Source organism: Protopterus annectens, chromosome 6.part1 (assembly GCF_019279795.1).
Source record: "Protopterus annectens isolate FY-2018-M chromosome 6.part1, PAN1.0, whole genome shotgun sequence".
Lineage (NCBI taxonomy): Eukaryota > Metazoa > Chordata > Ceratodontiformes > Protopteridae > Protopterus > Protopterus annectens.
The window spans coordinates 425,501,719-425,527,852 of NC_056738.1; the positions used below are offsets into that span (position 1 = coordinate 425,501,719).

A 26,134-nucleotide genomic window follows, 5' to 3' on the forward strand; every position below is an offset into this window, starting at 1 on the left:
AGCAGTGGGCTTCTACCTGCAAAATGGTAGTCACATGCCATTATTAAAGGCTATGGTATTGTTTATTTCTAAGGATCAGATGATGAAGATACAGATTTTGTTAACTGTTCTTTTGTAATATGTGGGTACTGTGGGATGAATTATGTGTTAAGACTTGAAAGACATGCTCATGTACTCTGAAAGGGGGGAGAATGTGTTAATAGCAAGTATAGTCCAAGACTTAGTGTAAGATGGATATAAATAGAGTAACAGGCTTATAGTTGTTTGTTTATTATTTTCTGTAATGAACTTTAAATGAGAGGTTATGATTCATCAGTAGGCCCAGACAGTTGTCCTGGAACATCTGAGCTATTCTATTGGAAATTATATTGTTCAGGGGATACATTTGCTAATTTATAAGGTATTCTGAACAGGACAGAGGCAGCTGAAGTAACAATGAGTAACATATTGTTGTTAGAGAACTAATAACAAAGTTGAAATTATTTTGCAGCTGTTACTGTTACACCACAATACTCATAATATTATACAGCTTACACATATAGCTCACAGCTCTCTGTACAACAAAACGCACTAAATACTTACACCTGTTCATTTATTAGTTGAAATGTTAATTATTCAGTTCCTGTACATTTGGCATGTATAAATGTTTTACTTAGTTGTTTGAAGTTTAAAATTAATTTAAATACCTCTCTATAAATTTCCTGTATCACTGTCATATGTGCTACAATCCACATCTATAATATTTAGCTTATATTTTAACGTATATTTAAGTGTATCAGCTGTTGTAAAAAAACAAAATATTACTGTCATATACATTTGTGTCTTTGGACTGGGTCATGTCTGAAACTTTTCTTTTGGTCCAGTCTATTTACTTGGTTAAGAAATATAAGTAAATAAATAAGGTATAATACCAAGCATTAGCGTCAGAAAGTGTGGATGGAGAAAACCACATAGAACGTGCAGACCTACAGGACTGCAGTCAAGGTTAATATGAAAGGAAAACCAGCCGGGTGCTACCATGACCTATGATTTAGCTTTGGGAAAAAAATGAGATAAAGTGATATGTAATGCAAATCAAATAACAAAACATGTTAATGGAGCATTACTAGCCAACAGATAACCACCAAACCCTATAGACTCTGCTGATAGGATTGCTCACTGAGTATTGGAATGGATATAAGAAAACAGGGGTACAGACAAGGGTGCTTTTTTTATTAATATATAGAGTATTCGTAGTAATGATGAACATTCAACACCTGCCCTCACTTGAATACATTTGGGAATATGGGAGAGGAGTAATAAACATTTTTCCACACTTTAAAAAGATCCACAAACCTAGAGCACATTTGAAATATAGGCTTAACACAACTAGAATGAAAACAAGTCAGAGAAATGCATGTTTGAAGATCACATTACATTTGCTGATGTGAGAAGAAAAAAAATAATATTATCTAGTCTGCATTTTAAATTTAACTTTCTGCCTCCACTCAACCCCTGTTCTTTCATCTCTTCACCTGTCACACTTCCTCTGTAGATTCCCTCTTCACCATGCATTCTGGTAACCTATTCCATGTGGTACTTACTCCTTTCTGTGAATAAATAATTGTGCAGATTCAGGGAATAGTTGATCTTTACAATCTCCTTTCTGTATTCCATTGTCCTTCTCTGTTTTTCCTGTTCAGGATGATCTCTTCATTTATCTAAAACAGAATCTTGTGCATTGTATCCTGTTCCTCTGTTTTTTCTGATCATTAATGAGAAGAGCTACTCAACTCTCTGACCACATTCTTTCATCTCCATTTCATATAGGCCTCTGGTGGCTTTCCTCTGGATCTCTTTGTAGCAGCTGGACTACAGTGTACTAGGACAATTATTAATGCCAGCAGTATAAAATTAATAGTTTATTAAAAGGTTTAGTGTTTTCGTTCCTTAATTTAATCGAACTTCCTCAGAACCCTCGTTTCATTTTAGGGTTTTTACTCTGGTTTTTCAGTTTGTAAAATCTGTTTGTAGAAGCTTCCAAAAACTATACACAAAACTTAAAATTTAGCATGGCTGAGGCACAGGACATTGGAAACATTACTTATGTAATTCTGGAGTCTGTCCCATTGAAGACACACCCCAAGTATTTTACTTGCTGCCCACACTGCTTCTGGTCATACCATTTAGGTATAATCACATACACAAACACACACACACACACACACACACACACACACACACACACACACACACACACATACACACACACATCTTTTTTGTTCTGTTACTGTCACTTCAACTTCATCCCTAACTTGTTGATATTGCACACACCAGAGTTGCCATGGCTCAGGTACAACAATCTGTATTTACTGCCATGGAAACTGAGCTGTCACCATTCTTCCCTCTTAGTCTGCATTTCCAAATCCTTTTCTAGACTCTTTTATCTCTTACTTCACTGCTGCACCCAACTGTGTGTCATTAGTAAAGAGAGAAGATTCTGTTTTCCATTCCCTCAGATATGTCTAAAATGACTGGAATGAAGAGTACCACATGGCTTGGACCCATGACTAACATCTGTTTTAGTCTGGCAGTTGGACTTCTAGTGTTTGACATTGTTCTACTTACCTCAACTTTTTCTGACTTACCATTCAACCAACTGCAGTCCCATTCCTCAGTCTTGATCCTAGCCTTAATTACTCTAGTTTTCTTAGCAACCACCTCCATGGAACAAAGTAAAATCTGACAGTATTTTCTTGTGAACCTCTCCTGAATCTCGGCCACAAAACTAAATTATATCTGACTGAAAATTTCTTCTGGTTATGAAATAGCACTGGTTGCTGTCTTGGAGATTGTTGCTCTTCAGGAAAGTGATTGTCCTTGCCCTCAGAATTTTCTCAATGACTGTTGTTAGATTAAAAGGTGTGTAGTTTCCTTCTCCTCCCACACATATAAGGGCACCACAAGTGCTGTTTTTCTAGTCCAAGGACACTTCTTCACTGGTGACTTGATCTGCTGAAGACCTTCTGTCTTGATTCCTGACAACTCTGACAGGGAGCGGATCTGTTCTATTCTATTCTAATGTCTGCCCACTGCTCTTTCCACTCTGCCTTACCTTTCTCCCAACATTCCATTAATTTTATTTTTATTGACTGAAGCAAACTATTCTTTTAATAGCTCTCTTTGTCCCAGTCTTCCACAATTTATCTCCCATATCTGCATAGCCAGGTAAGGTCTGTCCATCCGTAATTTCTTTCTGTTGTATACCTAAAGAAGCCAGTGTTTCCCTTGATCTGTTTTCACAGATCTCTGTCTGCATGTACCTTTGTTGCCTTAATCTCTTTTGTTGTTTTTTCCTCCTGAGGTAAGATGGCATCGGCAACTTAAGGGAGGGTGTTGAGGATGCTATGACAGGTTTGTGTTATTAAATGACCATTGCTGAAAGGAAGAGGATTCCCAGTGTAGTACATCAAGACAAACAAGATAGTTCATGAAGCCCTTCTCTTTTTTCACAGCCTATAAAATCTTAAACTTCCTTTACATTTAGTTTGTGATTAACATCCCTCAAAATTATAAATGGTAATCAGAATCCATTGTTATTTAATTGTTGAGTAAACAACCATTGCTGCCTATAAAAGAGGTTAAAAAAAGTGTCTCACCTCTTGTATCACTTCCTTCCCCACCTGATGACATGTGCATCGTTACTTTTTCATAGTCACCTGTCGTGCAACTGGACACAGTACAAACATGCTAAGTATTGCATACAATGCAACAGTTAGGTAAATATATAGATATACTGCACACAATGTATAGGTCAGAATGTTGCAGAAATATTGAAGAAAGCAGTCATTAATACCTGATGTCATCTAAGGTCAGTGGGTAGCAAAAAAGCATAATTCAGCAGTAATGCCATCTCTGTGTGAAAATTAATAATAAATAAAGCACTCTCCCTTACTTATGCAGCAATTTATAAAATATATCAATGGCATACCTTAGAGAGCTTCTCTATTTTTCCAGTCTCCCATCTTCCATTCATTGTCCCCATAGGTTGATAAGTTCTTACTGAACTTACAGCCAAAACAGGCCATCAGGAAGCTTAGCCATATCATCCAGTCCTGGTTCTGTCATTAAGCAGACTTTCTCTGCATATTTCCATTAAAATTTATAATCACCCATCTAATCATCAATGCTGATTTTAAAGTTTGCTAGGGAAGTGCTTTGCTTGAAAGGTAGACAATCCCAAAAACAGAGAATGCAATGGGTTTTTAAATACCATCATTGGTAGAATCACATAACTGACATAAACCAATCAATTACCTTTCAGTGTTTCAATCTACAATTACTTTATACAGCTTTAATGCAGTACCATTCACTTAAACCCAGATCCATTGGAGCATTTAATCTAGTAATCCAATTGGATTCAGCAATTTCAGTACATGATTTAATGTCACCACCCCTATATCTATTAAAAATTACTTGCAACATCTTAAACAAAGTGAAGGCCCAATACACATCACGTCGCATGTTTTTCAAGTGCATTATGCGAGTTGGCTTTCTTAATATCATAAAGAAATTGGTAAAGTTGCTCTTTAAAACATTTATTCATTTTACGAACATAAATTTTTTTATAACTAACACATGAGGCAATATAAACCAGATGCTGTGTATTACAGTTTGCATAATTATGGACCACATATTTCACACCCATTCCTGGATGCATAAAATAACCCTTCTGTAATAAATAGTTACAATAATTAGTCTCTACATGGAGAAGTGGGTCTCCTACAGATGATCGAAATCCCAAAAAGTCGACTTTCATATGGCCGAGACCATATGATTGACTTTTAGAATTTCGAACGTTCAGAATGGACATATCCCTGCAGTGCAGAATGGGAAGATTTCCATCTTTGTAGTACAATCTCAGAATTGGTATATTTAAATTGCAGGGGGTATGGGAGACGCAGGGGGTTTGCCCCCCTGCTAGCAACATGTAGGTAAGATTTTTTTGTGTGTATTTTTTTTTAAATGATGTTCAAAATTCCAAAAGTCGATCATATGGTCTTGGCCATATGAAAGTCAGCTTTTTGGGATTTCAATCATCTATAGTAAACCTCAAACATGGAAATTTTTGATAATGTCATTGCTTCTTAAAGTTTCATCTATTCTTGAAAGCAAAAGACGGCCTCTCACAAACTATAACTTGTATATTAGTATGATCTGATAAAACCTTCCAATTATTTTTAAGACTTTTACAATACACATTAATTTTCCTAGCAAAAATTTGTGAAAAATGTAGATTATTATTTATTACTTGTCGCTCTCCAACTTTCGATGCAATAAAAGAGTATTTGTGGGTTCTGTTCAAGCAGCACTATTTTTCACAACCGCATCACTATAGAAGTTTACTGACTTTAACTAAACTAACTTGTATACAAACTAACAACTGCGATCACGCATGCTCGCTGTCTGGCTGCTTTTTCAAAATGGCACTAGGGATTGCACATGTCTGGAATTTATACGTGCACATACAGTCTTTTACATGCTTCTTAAAAACACAGCACATACACTCTGATCTACATCTTCCCACTTTGAGAACTAGATCATGCAATGTTATATGTCTGTTTGGCATGCAGAGATCACAGGTAATTCTTTGTCATGCATTATACAAGACTAGGTACACACACACACACATATATATATATATATATATATATATATATATATATATATATATATATATATATATATATCAGTTAAGTCCACATTGCTGCATATTCACATTGGGCTTAGATATTTGTCCATATCGTGTGACATAAAACTGGGAATTGGATTTAGCAACTGGAGTTGTCTCTACAAAATGTTTGGCCTTTGAAATGTTTAGAACAATTTCAGGAATGGAACCAGTGGTTTGAACACTCACTGGTATGGGAACAACATCTTGATTTGCTCTTAGATTTGGAGTCTACATCACAGAAACAATATTGTGATGATGATGATGATTCTGGTACAGGAAGATGGTGTCTATAATTTCTCCTATAATCCACACCCTTGGAGTTTACAAGGTAAGATCCTGGCTCAGCACAGATGCCTGTAATCTGACCAATTCAGTCAAAACCTTTTGTCGTTTGGATTCAGACTGTCTCTCCTTCCCTCAATGAACAAAGTAATCTGCTCGATCTAATGTAACTGGACTTCTGGATATTACACTTCTTGAACAATTGAGCCTTGATGGTTTTATTGTTCTTAACTTTAGGCCTCAATAAACTGGAATTAATGGGTAGCGTAGTTCTAGTTTATCTGGAAAGTAGTCTTTGAGCAGGTGAGCCAAGAATATCGTGACGGGGTATGTTTCTGAGATTAAGCAAATTCTAGAACATAGCGGTATTGTCACACTTTGACCTTTCAAGTAATTGCTTTGCACTCTGCACTGCATGTTCAGCTAGCCCACTTGACTGAGGATATTCAGGACTGCTAGTAACATGTACAGAGTCCCATTGTCTTGCAAATTTCTGAAACAACTGACTAGTAAATTGAGTACCACTGTCAGAAATAACTTTGTGTGGACTACCATGGACTGTGAAATGGCATTTCAACTTAGTAATTACAGCAGTGGATGTTAGGTTAAGTAGCAGATCAATCTCAAACCAATTCGAATAAGAGTCTACCAAAACCAAGTAGTGTTGATTGTTCCACTTGAAGATATCAGTTGCTACTGTTGACCAAGGTAGTTTGGGAACTGGACATAGCTGAAGTGACTCTCTTTGCAAATGCGGTCTAGTACTATTGCATAATGAACAAGAAGAAAGTACTTTAGCAATGTCTTCAGTAATGAAGGCCAAAATACCAATTCTCTCACTCTTCTCTTAGTAGATGCAGAACCTGGGTGACCATGATGCAAAATCTGTATATATTTTTGTTGCAAGGAAGCAGGAACAACAATTTTAGGACATTTGAAAATTATGCCATCTTCCATCAACAATTCATTTGCATTTCAGGTGGTACACTAGATTGCTTGACAGCCATCCAACATTAATGTAATGATTGAGCTTTTGCAAAATTGGATCAGTCATTGTGTGATCTCTTAATTTATCAAGTCTAGAGGTAAGAAAATTATGCACTGCCATCTCATCAAAGTCAATATTCTCTGCGTCAAGCTGTTCTGTTGTATCTCTCGGCGATCTGGATAAGGTATCAGCCAGCAAGTTGCCTTTTGTGTAGACCATTTTGAAGTTGTACTTTTGCAATTTGAGCATCATTCTTTGTAATCTCGCTGGAGCAGAATTACTAGGCTTCTTTAGAATAGTGACTAGAGGATGGTGGTGAGTTTCAATCTGAATAGCTCGACCATAAATATAATCATGAAACTCGGAACATGCAAATACTATTGCCAAAAACTCCTTCTCAATTTCAGCTTACTGCATCTCAGTTTGGGTAAGTGCTCTAGATGCATAGGTACTGGTCTGCCCTCTTGAAGTATAACTGCGCCAAGATCAAATTTTGAGGCATCACAGGAAAAAGTGAGTGGTTTGTTCACATCATAGTATCTTAATGTAGGTGGGGTGGCAATTTTCTGCTTAAGGCCTTCAAATGCCTTCTGGTGCTGTTCCAACCATTACCATGCAACATTTTTGTACATTAGCTCTCTTAAAAGTGCCATCAACTCACTGACGTCTTGCATAAACTTGTCTAAATAGTTGACCATGCCTAGGAAACTCTGTAGAGCTTGTACATCGTCTGGTGCTGACATCTCAAGAATAGCTGCTTGCTTGGTCAGATCTGGTCTCAAGTCAGTCCTGGTAAATAAATGACTTACATATGTAACTTTTGAAAGTCTGAATTTGCACCTCAGAGGATTGAGCTTCAGGTTTACTTCACGTGCTTTCTCTACAACTTTCTGTAGGTTTCTGTCATGCTCTGCTTCACCATTGTCGCCAACCAATAAATCATCTACTATTATAGCACAAGGATAACCCAAAAAATGTTGCTCCATTGCATGCTGAAAGACTTCACTTGTAGAATTTATTCCAAATGGCATCCTTAGGAATCTGTATCTGCCAAACAGAGGACCAAAAGTGGTTAGAAATGAGGATTTGTGATCAAGCATCACTTGCCAAAATGAACTTGTATCCAAGACAGAAAAAACAATGGCATTCGGTATTAGAGCTGCGACCTATTCAACTGTGCACATTGGATGATATGGTCTCTTCGATGCTTTGTTCAAATCTCTTGGGTCAATACATATTCTGATTTCATCTGAGCCTTTTTTATGAGCTGCTACATGGACGACACCTAGTCAGTTGGTTTGTGACTGGACAAATCACACCTTGCAGCATCATTTTATCCAACTGGCCTTAACTTGATCTTGCAATGCTATCGGAACTCTTCTCGCTGGTCTGTCTACTGGAGTGACCTCTGGGTCTAACTTCATGGAATACACAACTGGAAGTTTGCCCAACTTGTCATTGAAAACATCAGCGTACTCTGAGAAAAATGGCTTCAGAAAAAATAGAACTCGGAAATGCACTTAAGTGATAACTTCTTTAGCAAAAGAAAGCAGATTCATTCTCAAACTATCTTTGAGACCCAAAAAAGACTGTACTGGTCTTCAGACTACATATAATAATAAGTTGTAACAGTTCTTGGCCAAATAACATGAAAGCATCACTGAGCCTTCGGTTTGAATTTCTTCTCCCCCATAAGCAGCAAGTTTCGCACTACTGGCCACATGGAGTTGTTCATTGGTTCTCACTTAGCAACTATGGCTGCTGATATAACATTACACTTTGAACCAGTGTCTACTTTAAGCTTTGTAGATTTTCCATTAATCCAGACAGAACAACACACTTCGCTCCTTGCTAATAAATTCACTGCATCAACTCTTTCATCAAGCACTGATACACCATCTATGCAGAAAGGTGACTGCTTTGACTCTACTTGATCAACTTGCTTCTTTATGTGACCTTTCTTTACAACTGTGTGAGGTTTACTTTATTTGCAAAACTTTTGGAAATGGTTCCATTTTTTACACTTGTGACATTGCTGACCGAATGCTAAGCACTTTTCGCTTTCGGACTCATGATTTGCACCACAATTATGACAATTAACAATAAAGCTAGATTTGAGTTTTGCTGATTCATGCTTATACTGCACTGAGCTTGCTCCCTTCTTAGAACTTGCTAGAAAGCTATGTGTCCTTCCAGGAAATCCTGTAGCTGCCATGTGCTTGGGCCTGCTTCTGTTTGCCATGTGCTGCATGCTATCTACATTTGCACTGGAGTCTACTGAAACAATGCTCTTGTCACTTGCAAGCATACTTGTGTACTTTTCTGTCACCTCAGTTTCTATTACCTCATGGATTTGGCAAACCTCTATGGATTTGCTCAACATTAAATCACTGTCACGAAGCAAAATCTTTCTCACAGCAGCATTATTAATACCACACACAAGCCTGTCTTTTATCAACCCATCTTTTAAGTCACCAAACTGACACGTTTCAGGTCAGTTATATAAGCTGCAAACGTTTCCCCTGGTTTCTGATATCTCGTGTAAAACAAATGTCTCTTTAATGTAATATTTGTCTGGGAGTTACACATTTCTCTGAACTTGCACTTCAAACACTCGGGGTCTTCTCTTGACTCAGCCTGTACGCCAATGACGGTTTTCACCTTCTCCTTAATATACTGCTGGTGCACACACAAATGAATGCTCTCTTTCTATGGCCTCTGACCCAGCTAGGTTTAGCAAAATGAATGCCCTGGTGCGTGCATATGTATCTGCATAAGCTGCTTGTATAAAAATATACTCTTGTTCAAATATTCTCCAATTCTCTGCAATATTCTGATCAAATACAAGAGGTAGGGGCTTTCACAATCTGTCTGCCATATTAACACATACCAGTGAAGGGTTTTGCAAATAAGCACAAACATACACACATGCACATATGCCAATAATTCATGTCAGTATTTGTAACTTTGTCCAATGCCTTTGTGTTTCTGAAATTATACCTTTTGGGCTTCTCAAAATTATGCTATTAGACAAACAAATAATACCTTTGAATAATTGGACTTTGCGACTAAGTCTCTCCAGCACTGTAATACTTTTGTAATTATTGCACTGCTAAAGTCATTTATCAACATTTAAAAAAAAAACATTTCAGATAATTCCATGATGCGAATGAACTGGGCTTCTCTTTTCCCAAATTCAATAACATTTCAAAGTAATTTCATTTTGCTAATAAATTGTACACAACACACTAAAGTTTCCCCAAAATGGCAGCACCTTGCTAGGCAACTCTAACAGTGCAAGAAACACTCTGTAATGGCAACACTTTGCAAATAGACACTCCCAGCACAATAAACTTTTCAAAATGGCTATACTTTAACTGTATTTCATGAAATAGTTGCACTTTGCACACAAATAAACTTTTCAGAATACATGCACAGTAATAAGTACACACTGTCAGCACTTTTTACACACTGTGAAATACTTCAAATAACTGTAGTTATGCACTTGATACAATACGAAGTAGTAGTTATGCCAAAACACAGCACTTTGCCAAATAACATGCAGTTGCCTTGCTTTATTTATGCTTAATGTGCCCTTTTTGCTCTTAATATATTTGTTTTGCTCATTTAATCTCTTTTCATGCCCATTGTGCTTTTCTTGTGCTCATTTTACTCTAAACATGCCCAATCTGCCTTAAACACACTTGTTTTACTTTAAACATGCTCATTCTGTTTTACTGTTTGTTGTTGTTGTTGTTGTGTCTTTCGGCTTTTCCCGCTTAGGGGTTGCCACAGTGGAACTCTGGTCTGCTAATGATTGTCAGTAGATTTTTACGTGCCGAGTTGCCAGCCATGATGCACAACCTTCAACGAAGGTACGCCCATTCACGCATGTCTCCACACAGAAGACGCTCTAGCTGAGAATCGAACTGGACAATGTCATACTGTGAGGCGACAACGCTACTGCAGCACCACCACCGCAGTCCATTCTGTTTTACTGTTAATCATTTCATCAAATACCTTTGTTTTAAACATTTCCCTTAGTTAATGAACCTTTTGTTCCTCCCGCTTGTTTAATAATGAGGTTTATGCCCTTGTAATGCTCCGTTTTACCTTTTTTATAAAATAAGCGGTTTGTGCGAATTCTCATTACCTTTGATTCTTTTCTGGCTCTTTTTCCTGCTCGTTTCTTTTAGTTTACCTTCACTGTTATCTCTGCACCTCATGGCTCCAAATATTATTCTCTCCAATCCCGGTTCTGACACCATGTCACTCTCCTACTTTGGACACAACAGAGGAATCTTTGTGGGTTCTGTTCAAGCAGCTTTATTTTATACAAACATATCAGTATAGAAGTTTACTGACTTTAAGTTAAGTAACTTATATGAGGGTGGCCACGGTGGTGCAGTGGTTAGCATTGCCGCCTCACAGCAAGAGGTTCTCTGGTTTGATTCTCGGCTGGGGTGCCTTCTGTGCGGAGTCTGCATGTCCTCCCTGTGGTCGCGTGGGTTTCCTCCGGGTGCTACAGTTTCCTCCCACATCCCAAAGACATGCTGCAGGTGGATTGGACACTCTAAATTGGCCCTAGGTGTGTGTGTGTGAGTGTGCCTTCTGTGGAAGGTTGGGCGCCGGGCTGGCAACTCGACACTGTAAAACTCCACTGCCAATCAATGTGCGGACATGGTGATCCGCTGTGGCAACCCCTAACTGGGAAAAAGCCGAAAGAAGAAGAAGAAGAAGAAGAAGAAGTTAAGTAACTTATATACAAACTAACTACTGCAATCATGCATGCTCACTCCCTGGCTGCTCTTTTTAAATGGCACTAGGGATTGCATGTGTCTGGAATTTATATGTGCACATATAGTCTTTGACATGCTTCTTAAAGACACAGCACACAGCACAAACACTCTGATCTACATTACTGTTTCAAAAGTCTTCATGGTTGCCTGCTAAGAAATTTTCATTCTATCACCAATGAAGGGTTTAGATCCATTATTCCTGTTGCTTAAAACCTGTGTAACAGTCGACTGAAATTTATCTTTTTGATATCCCCTTTGCATGAAATCTAACTTTGTTTGCCCAAATTAATCAAACAAATAATTAAATTAAATCAGCATCATTATTAGTAAGGCATGCTGATATGATAAAATTTTTCCTTGAGTACATTACCACAGATAAATATGGGGTGCATACTTTTTCTATATAATATAACATTTTCTGTACATCCATCCATCTACCTACAACCCCTTTTCCCATAATTTCTTAAAATATTTGGTATTAAATTACCATCAATATGACATGATATGGTAACATCTTAGAAGTCTATAGCAGATGATGCACTATTCATTGTAAGTACTAACAAATAGTAGATATATGTAAATACACTAAAACATATCAATCATATCTTTACTACCTTTCCATGCAAGAAAATCATTGTCCACTAATCTAAAATAGCATACAATGTTGTTGAAAAATTCATGTCCCCAAAACAGCAAGTACAATGTTGGCATAGCCGTTTTCATAAGTCGTGCCCATAACAACTTCCATTGTTTATAAAAAACACTTGTTCTCAAAAACAAAAACATTGTTCTCCAGAATCAGTTCTATCAAATAATATAATACATTAATCCTAAAATTTGAATATTCATTGCTACTACCATTTGATAAATAATGCCATATATTTTCTATACTATACGTGTCAGTTATGACAGTAAATAAAGATTTAATGTCAGTTGTAACCAACAGGTAATCTGTTAGGCTTACAACCAAAATGTTGAGGTCGTTTTCCTCGACAATTAGAAGGATAAAATGGAGCAGCAGAGAAGCAAAACTGCGAACACAATTCCTGTCAACTGTGAAACATCAATAAGGATATTGAGTTTGTAGTTTGGAGCACCGGTGTTTTAAAGGGCATCGCATTACAGTGGGATTGGGAAAATTACCCTTTTCCTCACTAGGAGGACATTTTCCACCTCGTAGCAGATGTTTTTTTCAGGATGGTGAGTGGTCGAATGTTGATTCTTTTCTTCAAAAGAATCAACATTCTAAGCAATCGTTGTGATTCTTTTTTGTTGTTCTGGGTCAGGGATGTGAATGGTTGAGGTAAGTCACCTCTACATTTTGATAGTAAACCAATCTGTTAAACAGATATTATGGGACCATTCATATAATCCATCTAAAAAGTGCTTCGTATCCCTTAAAATGTGTGGGATCAAGAGCTCATGGAGCCAACTAGACCCAAAGACAATGGGTCGTCTTGATGGGTCTTCTTATGAATATTTGGAAGGCTATAAATAATTGGAATCAGAAGATGAGATACATAAAAACAGTCAAGCAAATCTGAACTTAAAAGTCCATTCATATACATATCATAAAACAAACTCTTAATATTTGATATAATTGTCTCAGCATCATAGGATATGTTTTCTCATCTGACAATAAAGCATTGATCTTATCTAGCTAAAATTATATATCCATTGCAACGATGGCCCCACCATTATCAGCTGCTTTAATTTCAAAAGATGTATTACTTTCCAAACATTGTAAAGCATATTTTTAATTTGCTGTAATATTATAAAAAGAACTTCTGTGCTTACCTTTATAGTTAAAGGTCTCATAGATATAATTTTAAAATGTTTAAAAAAAACTTAAAAAAATGGATGATTATGTGGAATAAAAGAGCTCAGTTTAGGGTCTATATTATGTGATCGAAGAGTCAACTCTGCGAACACACATTCATCGAGTAGTAGAAGAAGTGTTATAAAATAGACAATTAGACCTTGCATGTTGCATGTGACCCCCTCCTCTGTGGTGCCTCCTCAACTTACCTCGATTAGCTAAACATTGTCTGTAGTTTGAGATTGTCACTGACTCTGAAAGTATTGCAAGATCTAAACCAAGTAAGTATGGTACTTCTTGCATAGCCTGTAAATCAGTGACATGAGTATGGCATGACTATTACCACCACAAAACCAGAACTCTCATCGGCCTGTAATGAATGGGTGCATATATAGGTTGAAGATTGCTTTTTCAGCCAAGAAAAATGATGGTTGCATTTAAAAATCATTATTGTCCCTTTGTAATTTCCTTTGTTTCATAGCTTTGAGGCAGCAGTCAAAAACAGCAACAGTACTTACAGCATCAGTGTATTTACCTGATACTACTTCATGAGTGAGGTGTACCTTTATGTCATTATCTAGAAGCTTAATCTGGTACAGATATTTACTTTCAGTGGATACAAAACAGCTAATTCAGCCTCATATAATCATTACCAAAATGGCAGTTCAGTTATTGGCATTTCTTAAGAAGTTCAGAAATGCAATTACAATATGTCAACACCTTCAGAACGTGCAAGCCTCATGATATAGTATGAGTTGTCAAATATGCTTCAAATGGCAAATGCTGTCATTGAAGGCATTTATTTATACTTAATCATAATATCAACCATCAAAGAAATGTTCTTAAAAGCAGATTGTTGTACCTCACTGTGGTCATCAGGTATAGCCTCATTCACCATGGTGGAAGATACCTTTATCTTGTATCATCAAAAAAGGGTTTCCTACGGAATATAATCTATTGAAACTCTGCCACTAAGAAGTGACAGAGCAAAATCCATTTCAATATCACTACCATCTGCCATGCTGCAATTGCAAGCCAACAAAATCAATTGAACTAAAAGAAAAGAGCATCTGGGTTAAATCCTAATGCAGTAACAACAGATGTGACACAAAAAACTCCAAATTGCAACTGGGAACCACGTAGAACAAAATACCTTTATTAATATTCAAAACATACTAACACTTTCACACTAACGTATGTGCTTTTTCAAATATTACATTTAGAGAGAGGTATGACTATAATGAGGTATACCTTATTATTAGCTCATTAACACATTTCTGAATTGCACTTTTTACCACTAGCACTGTCAGATCTGTGACAATGGTAGTGTTGGCAAAGGAACCCGTCTATATACACCCAGGAGTGCAGGTGTAAGTGTGCACACACACTCCCCACAATCGACTGGATTTGTGGACAGATTCACCCATTCACCACAAACACACACATATGTTATGATGCGGACAGTCATACTCTCGATTTCCTACCTAGCCCCCCCACTGCAACCATCCAGGCAGATATATATATATATATATATATATATATATACACACACACACACACACACACACACACACACACACACACACACAGACACACACAGACACACACACACACACACACACACACACACACACACACACACACACTCATCCATTCATTCTACTTCATTGATGCCACTACAGACACTTCCACACACATACACAATCTAACACCCCACCCTCCCTCATATCTTCAACCAACTTTGATGAACTATGCTATGCCTTGAGTGGTTCCACTGAGTGGCATTGACTTTTAATGGTGTTACATTTTTCATGCAACTGTGTAAATTTACAAACCCAAGTGATTCCTTTAACTGCTTTTCATGTAAGTCGGGACCACAAGTATTTCCGGGAAACAGCAAATGGCTAATTAGCGTTAGTTGCTTCCCTGTATTGCCTCATTAACAAGAAGCTCAGACAGTGTGACCTGCCCCTTCTGCTGCTCAGTGATAGGGTGGACTATGAATCAGAAAGGATTACCATGAGGGAAGAGCCACTCATGTTAAAGCAATCCTTTCTGAACTTCAGGAAATACGTTTTTTAGGATGTTTTATATCTGCTATTATTAGGAACAAAGTATTACTTTAATCTATTGAAGGTATCAGCCTTTTTCCAAATCTTTTATATGTCTAGAAACAACTTAATAAAAAATAGTACTTAGAACATAATACTGATTAATGCAAGTAGTTTGAATAATAAACTCTCTGAACTACATTCACTATTGTATTCAAATTAGGAGGATTTTTGTCTAATTACAGAAACAAGGTTCAGGATTAGGAATAATATAATACCAATGGACAGATGCACATCATGCCATAAATGTAGGATGGCTACATGTGATGGAGGTAGATCTACTTGTATTAAAAACAACATAAAGATTAAAAATAATAATTCTATTTTATCAGCAATGTATTATAAATTAATTATTACTATAAATTGTGTATTGAAAATATTGAGCTAGATATAAACTGATGTATTAGACAACAGTTTGAATTATAGTAACAGACTATACAAAAAATGGAGGATTATCCCTGAGGCACATTTCTCAGAATTTTAGGCTGACATAAGAACATTGTGTGATATTATCCATTTACAAGACAACATAAGAAATCTTTCCCCGGGATTTAATGAGTATGAAGTTTATACCGATTTATCCAAAATTAATAAAAGTATAAGAGCAGAAGGACTTCAAGTCTATCACCCACTTAAAAGATGGACCTTCTGAAATATTACATAATTTATTTTAACTTAAATTAAGGAATTGCAATGTATCATCATTACATAAAAAGACTGAAATCACACCATTATATTAAAAAAATCACTGTGGACAATGTTTTGTTTATTAATTAACCTGGGCATTGCAGTATAAATTGACTACATTTGTTTTTTTCTGTCTTGTTTGGTTTAGGGTCCATTGTACAACTTGTCCAGCTTGATCACTTTGTTACTAAGTTGTCTACTCTTTCTGTGCTCGTTATATAGTACCACTTTTTGTCACATCAAGTTTATTTTAAAAGTTTCACCTTATAGGCATTTAATTTCCTTACACCCTGCTAAGTTGGTGTAAGTTACATATATTTGGCCCCACAGGCAATCTTAAGGTTGGACAACTACAGTATTTATCTACTTCTACAGTTTACTATTTGTGAGTTTATTCTATGCAGTGTATCTAATATTCACTACTTCTAAAACCTTTTTCCTCTGTGTATGTAGTGTTTAACATTTACTACTTCACACTCTGTTTTCTCCACTTCAGTGCTTTTTCTCATATCTACTGCCTCTGTCATTTCCTATTATTACAGAACAGTGTAAGAAACGTCTCTGTGTGGAAGATTTTCAATCCCTATATATCTAGTCAATGACGGTATATTAATCAGATTGGATAATGGTAGTAGAAGTAGCAAACTTAAACTCATCCTAAGTCAAAAAATAATAACAAATATATAATTTGCAATATTATACAGAATCACTAAGTATTCAAAAGCAATCCAAGCAGGGTATACAGTCTGTTTCCAGTCAAAAATCCTTTATTAAGTACACAGACTTCCCAGTCATTTGTTTAATCTCTTCTTTCCTTTTATAAATCTGGTAATTTCTTCTTTATTTCTCTGGCTTTTTTTTAAATTGACTTTTTGTCTATGGTCTTACACTTTTTTCCTTCTCTTTTATTTCCTTGTTTCACTGTTTCTTTTATTATTACATTTCTGTTTTCACATCCTATTATTTTTTGTCTACGTTTTACTGCATTTTTAATGGCTGAGTTAATTCTAGCCATAATGTTCATGATAAATTCAGTCTTTTAGGTTTCTGTTCTTTCATTTCTTCCAGTTTGCCAACTCCCAACTTTTATCTCCGCAAACATTTGCATGTTTTACACAAGTATCATGCTGGTCATTGCAGGTGACCAAAGTGGGCAGTTCTGGGTGCACATCTCTGTTGGGTTGGCAAGCTTATGGCATGTTCCTTAAGATTAAACACCTTTTTTCCTTTGGATGATACCACTTTTCCAACCACTGCTAGTGACTGGGACTCATTCTCCTATGATCCCTTTAGGACATTATCCTAGCTACAACAAGCATGGTATCATTCAAACATACTGTGTGCTACTGAGCTTGCATTCACTGCAGAGACCTGGACTAAAGCCAGTTTCAACCATCCCTGGGCTGCTGCCATTCTATTTTTTTTGTAATTCAGCACCCTAGATAGGGTGGTTGCTCTTTGCTATGGCTCTGGGCTGCAGTTGGACAGGTTACCTCTTGGATGACCAACATTTTGAACACGCCTTTGCTGTAGGAGCAAACTGTGGGTTTCTCCTTAGCTATCATCCACCCAGTTGCATGACAACTTTTCTACAAAATGTTATTTACTTCTCATTGATGGAGCATTTGGTTACTGTCTGGCACCTTGCTGTTCTTGTTGGCTTCGGAATCTGACTTAATGAGTTTCACCAAAAGTTTTACTGGATTATGAAAAGCTTTGGATTTTCTCATATAATTACATCTGTAACACAGGAATATGGACATACCTTGGGCTTGATATTTGTGTTAGACATGAAGGCCTCAGACTTGGTGGTGGGACCAAGCTCATGATCTTATCATTCCTGGCCTGCTTTGACTAGGAGCTACTAAATTTCAGCCCCCAACTTGAATCAATGGCAGTCTGCTTTCCTAGTCATATCACTCCTGATGTCTTGTCATCCATACTCCATTTCCTCTCAGAGGATGGTGTAGCCTCCTTAGATGTCCTGAATGGCAACTACAATCAATCACTAGCTGTGTCTTCCATTTGCCCCAAAGCGCTTTCTGGTTAAGTGATGGTTAAATTGCAGAGTAGGTAAATGGAGGCTGAGGGAATCAAACACTGGTCCACACCAGCTCAAGGAAAAAAAAGTTCAAACTACCATGTGGATGGTGTTTGATATTCTGATTGTTATGAGCTACTGGCTATGATCTAAGGCATGTGTTCTACCACATTCAGTTTGGATCCTTGCCCATCAAAGCTAGTTCATGTCAGTCTCAAATGGGATAATTAACTAGGCTTAAAATGGCCAACAAAGGCAATTAGCCTAGTACTAACCTATAAATATATGATATAGTAGGTCCAACAATTTATTGGATATTGAGCTCTTCTTTGAGAAATGTCATCTTTCCATCAGCTTTGAAGAAGGCACTTTTTATTCCTGTTATCAAAAAGCCATCCCTTGATGATAACATTCTTGATAACTACTATCCTTTAACATTCCCTTCCTTGACAAGGCTATCAAGAAGGTTGTTTAAGCACAGACTGAGCACTGCTTCACAGCCTATAGGCTCATGATTCACTACCACTCTTAGTTTCACTTGCATCACATCAATGAGGCTTCTCTTATTCAAATACTTATATTTTCCTTATGGCTATACACTAGTACTGTTATTCAGTTTTGGTCCTGCTGGATACACAGCATGGGACATTGACACTTATTCCATCTTGCTTGAACAATTATAGTTGTACTATGGTATCTCCTTCATGATCCTATATGGTTCATTTTCTATCCCTGGGGGGACACTCAGCGGATGTCTTAGGGTATTAATACTTGTGTTCCTTACATCCTTGACTGCAGAGTGCTACAAAGCTTGAGTTTTACACTTCCCCTGTGAGAGGTCTGCCTCACCACTGTTATGCTGATGACACCTAGTTCCACTCCTTTCTGTCTCAGGAAGATATAGTGAATGTGTATGTCATCACTGAAGATCTGCAGACTATTCACCAATGGATACATAACTGGTTGACTTTCTGCACTTCCAAAGCTGTGATTATGGTGGCTACCTTCAGAGACTGAGCCACTGTACCACTTTGTAACCAAATACTTTACAGAGGCAAAACTTTTACATTTCTTAGCAATGGGTAAACCAATATCCTCCTAGACAATTTTACAATAAATATATTAGACACATTGCATACCTTAGGATAAAAGTCTAGCACTTTAAATGATTCAACACAACTTTATTAAGTAATCCAGACTCCAAGGCAATGGCAATAATAAGAAATGGTGCATGCCATTGCTTAATATCTTAGAAAATTCTGGAAGCATAATACAGAAGAAAAAGATAATTGGAGAGGACTGCATACAAAGTGTAAGGTTTATAAACCATCTTTACTTAAAACAAATACACCAACTAAGCTTAAGCACTGAGTATGACACATAACTACAATATGGTTAGATTTTGTACAGTTTTCAGGTGATAAAAAATGTTCTGACAACAAAAGTGTTGTGCCCTCCTCAATAATTAATCTTACCTGAACCTGGGACAGGGCAGGGCTGCACCTGGCAGTTGGCACCCCATCCTTGTCCAGCAGTGCAGCAACACACTTCCCTGCTGATGTTTCTTGCAAGTATGTTTGTGCAAACACTGATATCATTTATATGGTAGTAACAGTCACTGGAGTTAGTACTGGACTCAAAAACACGTGAATCTCTTGTTCTGCTTGTTGATATTTGTACATCTGAAATACAGAAGGAAAAACAAAATCAGTTATTGTAATTAGTGATGGCTGCACTGTTAAAAGTGATAAGACTGATATATAACCTGGAATATGGTTCACTTCAACTATATTGTAAAACTAATTGTTGACATATTTCTTTTATGCAATGCAGCTGGAGTAAATGTTGGCTAGCTGGACAGCATTTTTCCAGCTGCAAAATGGAAATAGCACCCTTGGACAGCCATGAGGAGAAAGAGAATGTAAAATATGGAGAGGAAACTGACCATCATTATGGAGGGAAAAGGATAAGGAAAAGACGCTCTGCCTCCCAAATTCCTCAGAAATCTGATCTGACCAGTGTGTTGGCTGTCTCCTTTACAAAGATGTTCACAAGATTAATTGCCAGTGTAAATGTGCCATGGAAGTGGAAAACAACTGCAGTACCCTTGGATGATGGGGTGGGATAAAAATATGGGAAACTACAAGCCTGTTTTCTTAACAACATTGGCAGGAACGTTCATGGACAGAATCTTGTGGAGAAGTCTGACAGCATCTCTAGAAAACAGCAACCAATATTGGCTTGTGGATGAGCAGAACAATTAGAACTGAACCAATTCTATGACTGGATTACAGATGAACTTTACAGAGGAATTCTAAAAGATGCAGTCTGCCTGCAAGGCCTCTCACTTGATCCCATACAAAAACTGGAGGAACTGGAAGGAGGAGCAGAACTGAAAAAAATGAACAGTTTAATGGCAGGTCTTACAGGGTTGAGGTGAGAAGCACAGAGTCTAGAAGTAGGAAAGTAAATAGTAGAGTATCATAGGGGTTGTTCTTGGTACAGTACTTTTTAGTGTGTTAGTCTTAGACGTGTGTGGGAATCAAGAACAGGCTCAGCCTCTTTGCTGATGACAGCAAGACAACTACACTAGTAAACAATGGAGGCAATGTCTAGAAAAGGATTTGGAAAAACTGAGTATGTGGGCAGCAAGGTGGCAGCTGAAATGCAAACATATGCAAAGCACTGCACTTAGGCCACTACAATCCCTTTGTAAAGTATCAGCAGTGGAGAGAAACTGAGAACAAAGGCATAGGAGAACGGTCCTGGGAGCATCCACTGGAAGAAGAGTGAGTGGCAGCAATAAAAATAATCTTGGGGAGTTAGATTTTGTAGGCTGAGACATAATACATCACTCTAAAATGTCCGGGTTAGATTACACCAGCATCCAGTTCTGGATGCCATATAATTAATGGGATATGAGGCTGCTTAAAAGAATCCCAATGAATGCTACCAGAAAAATCTGTGGGATGGAATGGAAGACATATGACCTGAGGAGCAAGAGGTCTTTACATCTGAAACTGTAAAAAAATGGGGGCAGGGGATAACATGATATTTATACACAAAGTCATGCCAGGTGATGTGAATAAGTGATTCTGACAGAAAGCATGGAGACAGAAGCACAGACAACAAATTAAAGACAGGGTTATAGATCTATGCAGTAGAGTACAATAATGGGTGATGGACAGGGTATCCACACAAGCTTTCAGGATGGTATGAGACAGATGGAAAATAATTAGGGCTGAGGCAGAGATGGGTTATAAGTAGAATTAATTAAAAGGGAAGACTACATAGGTTAATTGTCTCCATTTGCTGTCAAGCAAATGTGATACAAACAAGTGAAAGGTGGTGACATCTTAAGAATGAGCACCTATAACATGATAGTCCTAGACAGACAAGGTCTCAACTGTAGGCTAATGAGATGCAGTGGCAGTACACTACATTTTCTTAGTTATAAGCCTTGGAACTATGTAGCCTTGGAGCAACTGTGTAGTGCAACTAAATATTACTTTTTTGTTTGTCCCCCCCTCCATAGCTGACCAGCAACTGTTCCCTTCATTCACTGCATCTACCAAACTGCCACGCTCTGAGGCTGATGAGACATCAGGGACTCTGGACCTGTGTAAATTGACTGCTAGGTACTGTACCGTATGCTCTTTTCACCCCATGGCAGTCTTGCGAGTTCTACAACTAATGCCTTCAGGAGGCACATGGGTCCTTCCACATATGTACAGCCTCCCAACCAAGTGGGATTCTTTTTGCAGCATGGAGCCTGCCCCGTTCCTAATGTTACTACTACAGCGAACCTAGGCTGCCTCCCTACCCCAGGATGCATGAGCCAGCATTGGCCACTCACTCCCATCCTTCTACCATTCCCTCTTTACTCAAATCCATAAGCAATTATGCTTCATCGATTATTCTTTACCTAACTGAAGATACCACATTGTGTTTGGAAGACTGCAGAAGGAGACAATAAATTTGTCTAGGCTGCTGTTTATGTGCATTAGCACTGTCCACCTTTACACTTCAAAGATCCCCATCTTTCCCCTCACCTCTTATCCACTTGTTCTATGTTCTCTTGAAAGCCCTAGTGGATTCCATTCACTGGATTCGCAGCTATCTCTATAAAGTATTACTTCCACAGTTCAGGAATTTCTCAGTCTCTGTTATCTACTGTCAATGACCCTTCTTCCAATCTATGTCCTTCCCATTTAGGGTGACCTCTTGAAATCATCCTTACATATTGCCCTATCTTTTATAATCTCCAGTAAGAAGAGCTCCAACTCTTCACCTCTGTGGTCAAATTATTGCCCCTTCCATGATATACTTGTTTCTGGTTTGTTTATTCTATATAATTCTAAAGTTTCTTTGTATAATCTCAGAACTGTTTACATAACTTTATGTGTGGGCTGAATAGGGCATAGTAGAGTGGAATTATGATGTCTTTCTTTCTAGAATATTCCCATCTTGAGGGTACAATTCAGGCTTGCTCAGTCCTTCCATGTGCTTTTCCAGCTCTGCTCCATGACTTTCACTCTCCCAGGTGTGGTAATGCAGCTCAGGAGCTGCTCCTAAACTCAAATGCCGCCTTTTTGTCTACTTATAATCTTTCCCAAATCCTACACGGCACTATTTCACCCAATTCTGCACTGTTGCACTTAACTCTGTTCATCATTGAACAGGCTGACCTAGTCCTTTTTTTCCTTTGATATGAGAATAAAGAGTACTGGATCCAGAACTCACTTTCCAGTATTTCACTAGTCATTTTCCTTGTATCTGATATCATCTTCGCACCAGCGCTCTCAGCATTCTGCTCATTAGTATACAATGATTGAGTTTCACAGTCTGAGTCCTACCTACAACCTCCCAGTCTTCTTTGCCACCATGTATGTGGGATCAAATAAAAGGCTTTAGTGACATCCCAGTGGATCATGTCTTTTGCATCTCCTAATAAGTTGTTCTGTGAATTAGACATAAAACACGATCAGGTTCGACTGCCTAATTTTTCTGGCTGTGAACTCACATTGATTGTTGATCATTGCCTTAAAAGAAAACCTATCACGAAATAACTGGACAACCCTACTTCGAAACAATGTCCAAGAAAGCATCATAGCCTCCTCGACAGCAATTATTTTCCCCTAAAGAAAGAAAGAAAGAAAAAACAGCCCCCCCCCCAGTCTCCTGTTCCTTCAAAAGCAACCAAAAACAATAGATTAAATAGATTACAAAAGAACAGACATCCCTCTACAAACTAAGGGATGAGGGACAGGCAAATAGGGTCAGAATATGTCAAGTTGGGGGCCCCCTAGACACTTCCTGTCCAAGTATCACACTGTCATTGTTAACCCTCCTAAGCAAGCTTTTAGTTCAAGCTGCAGTGTTGTACAAGTAGCGTGCACAGGCTGAACTGCAGCGACAATGCTCTTACATTACAGCAGGCCTGTGTACCTCACTATGTTGGCACGTCTCATCACAACTGTACAGACAGGGCTAGACTTAGGTTTAGTGATGCACTAGGCACTGCCTTCTGTTTCATCACACACACACACACACACACACACACACACACACACACACACACGCATGTACACACACACGCACACACACACACACACACACACACACACTCCAGTGCTCCCATGTTTTTCCTGACCATCTTTTGCTCCCCACAACATGTACATTACTTTTCTCTTTTTCTCATATTTTGCCTTACTCTTCAGATTTTTCAAAAAAACATGACTTTCTATATGCTCTGAAATACATTTTATATTCTTTTTTTTTTACACAACCATTTAATTCAATGATGGCTTGACCAGAAATTATGACTGAGGAAAGAAAGTCAGTGTTGCTGTTCAACTTAAGTTTTCTTGCAGCTTTAAAACACACCTTTCCTGACTAAGAAAGCACAGTGATAATCATTTAGGTAAATAAATTATACCTGGGCCCCCAGAAGCCGTAGGGTTATAGATGCCCTAGGATGCATTTTAGGGCATTTTTCCCAAACTTTTAATCTTATGGTAGTCTGAATGAAAATCATGAGTAAGAAAAGAATTTTAGTCTTGTTTTTTTTTTTTCTTTTAGTGATGACATATGTTGTTCCAAGGCTTAATGTTCAAAGCTGACAAATCAGTAGTTCACAATAAACTAAAGAGACAGTTGCGAAGATACACAAAAACTAACTGGGAATATTGTCTGCCCCCCCCCCAAGAAAAAGAGTCACTGCCTGTGCATCCCACTGTTGTTAGACTGAGTTGAAAGCAAAGTTTCAAATGGCCACAGTCATCTATTTCAAGTGACTGCTATCACACATGTCCATAGTATACCTCTTCACGCCTCACCATTAACCCCTAGAGGCATCTACCTGTACATGTGCCTGATGTGTGATTATGAAGAAAGCAAAACAATAATGATTACAGTAATGTATTGCACTTTGTTGCTCCTAGACAGTACACTCCCACTACAAGAGCTATAGTAACCTTCTTTGTACACCTCTGAGGTCTGTGTGAAAGAAAAAGAAACAATGACCACACTGTCCCCCTCTAAAGCTGTAATGATCTCCTGTGCACACCTCTAAGGTTTGATTGTGAAGAAAACAAAAGTAGTAATGACTACACAATCCGCAGCTCTCCATATAACCCACAGCAACCTTCTGTACACACATCTGAACAGGGCTGTTTTAGAATAGGTGCATTCAAGGCAGAGGCTACTATTAAGTCCATGTCAGAAATCCATTTATATAGTCTAGATTATGGGGGCTGCAAACCTGCAAGAATATCTAAGTGTCTGAATGTGATGTGATATATTTGTAGCCTTGCTTTTGAAATATAATTACTTGTTAACTGCAGTTTTCATGGTACCAATGTGTCCTGGGATCATTATGTTTGTGAGGATGGGTAAATTCAGTGAAATCACACACACACACACACACACACACACACACACACACACACACACACACACACACACACACTTTCTCTCTCTCAAGCATAATGGCAATGCCTATTGTGCTGGAAAGTGAAATAAATTATTGCCAGCTTGTTACTCTTATACTGCAATGCATGCATGCATGCGCACACACACACACACACACACACACACACACACACACACACAAACACACACACACACACACACACACACACACACACACTCATGCACAAAAGCCATAGCAATACTAGTTTTGCACTTATTTCATCAAATAGTTATACATTGTGCAGCACTGGTACTACCACACCAGATCAGTGACTATTGCTTAGCAGCTATCAAACAACAGCAGGATTAAGTCAATTATTTACCTCATTGAGGAGTAATGTATACTTGTCACTGTCCCTGATTTTACAGACTGTCACTGTCTCTCACAAAAAGTTTTATTTGCTGGTATATCATTCAGTATTATGTACAGTCAGTGAGTCCAGACACAAGTTTCTTACTTATTGTCCAAAAATACATGTTGATGCAAAATGTGTTTTATTAACTTTTTAAGTGAATTACTGTAATATTTAGTGTTCCTGATTTTGAGTCATTATGCTGCTACTATTTTTGGCTTTGCCCACAATTCTCTCAAGTAAAGAAGTGGTGTTCTGCCAGTACCTATAAAACTCCCTGAAAGAGAAACCCATCACTGAATGTTGAAAGCTTCAGCTCCTCTTAAAAGCCAAGTTATGCATTGAGATCAGTTACTCCAGGCCGATGAT

At 37.8% G+C, this 26,134-nt stretch overlaps 1 protein-coding gene across 1 annotated transcript in view; it reads right to left on the reverse strand.

Annotated features, from left to right (window-relative positions):
- LOC122805308 (latent-transforming growth factor beta-binding protein 1-like) overlaps positions 1-26,134 on the reverse strand; it is a 129,934-nt gene that overhangs the window by 69,810 nt on the left and 33,990 nt on the right. Inside the window, exon 2 of the mRNA XM_044075396.1 lies at positions 19,916-20,122. Coding sequence (XP_043931331.1) covers positions 19,916-20,122 — 207 coding nt within the window. The remainder of the gene's footprint in view (positions 1-19,915; positions 20,123-26,134) is intronic.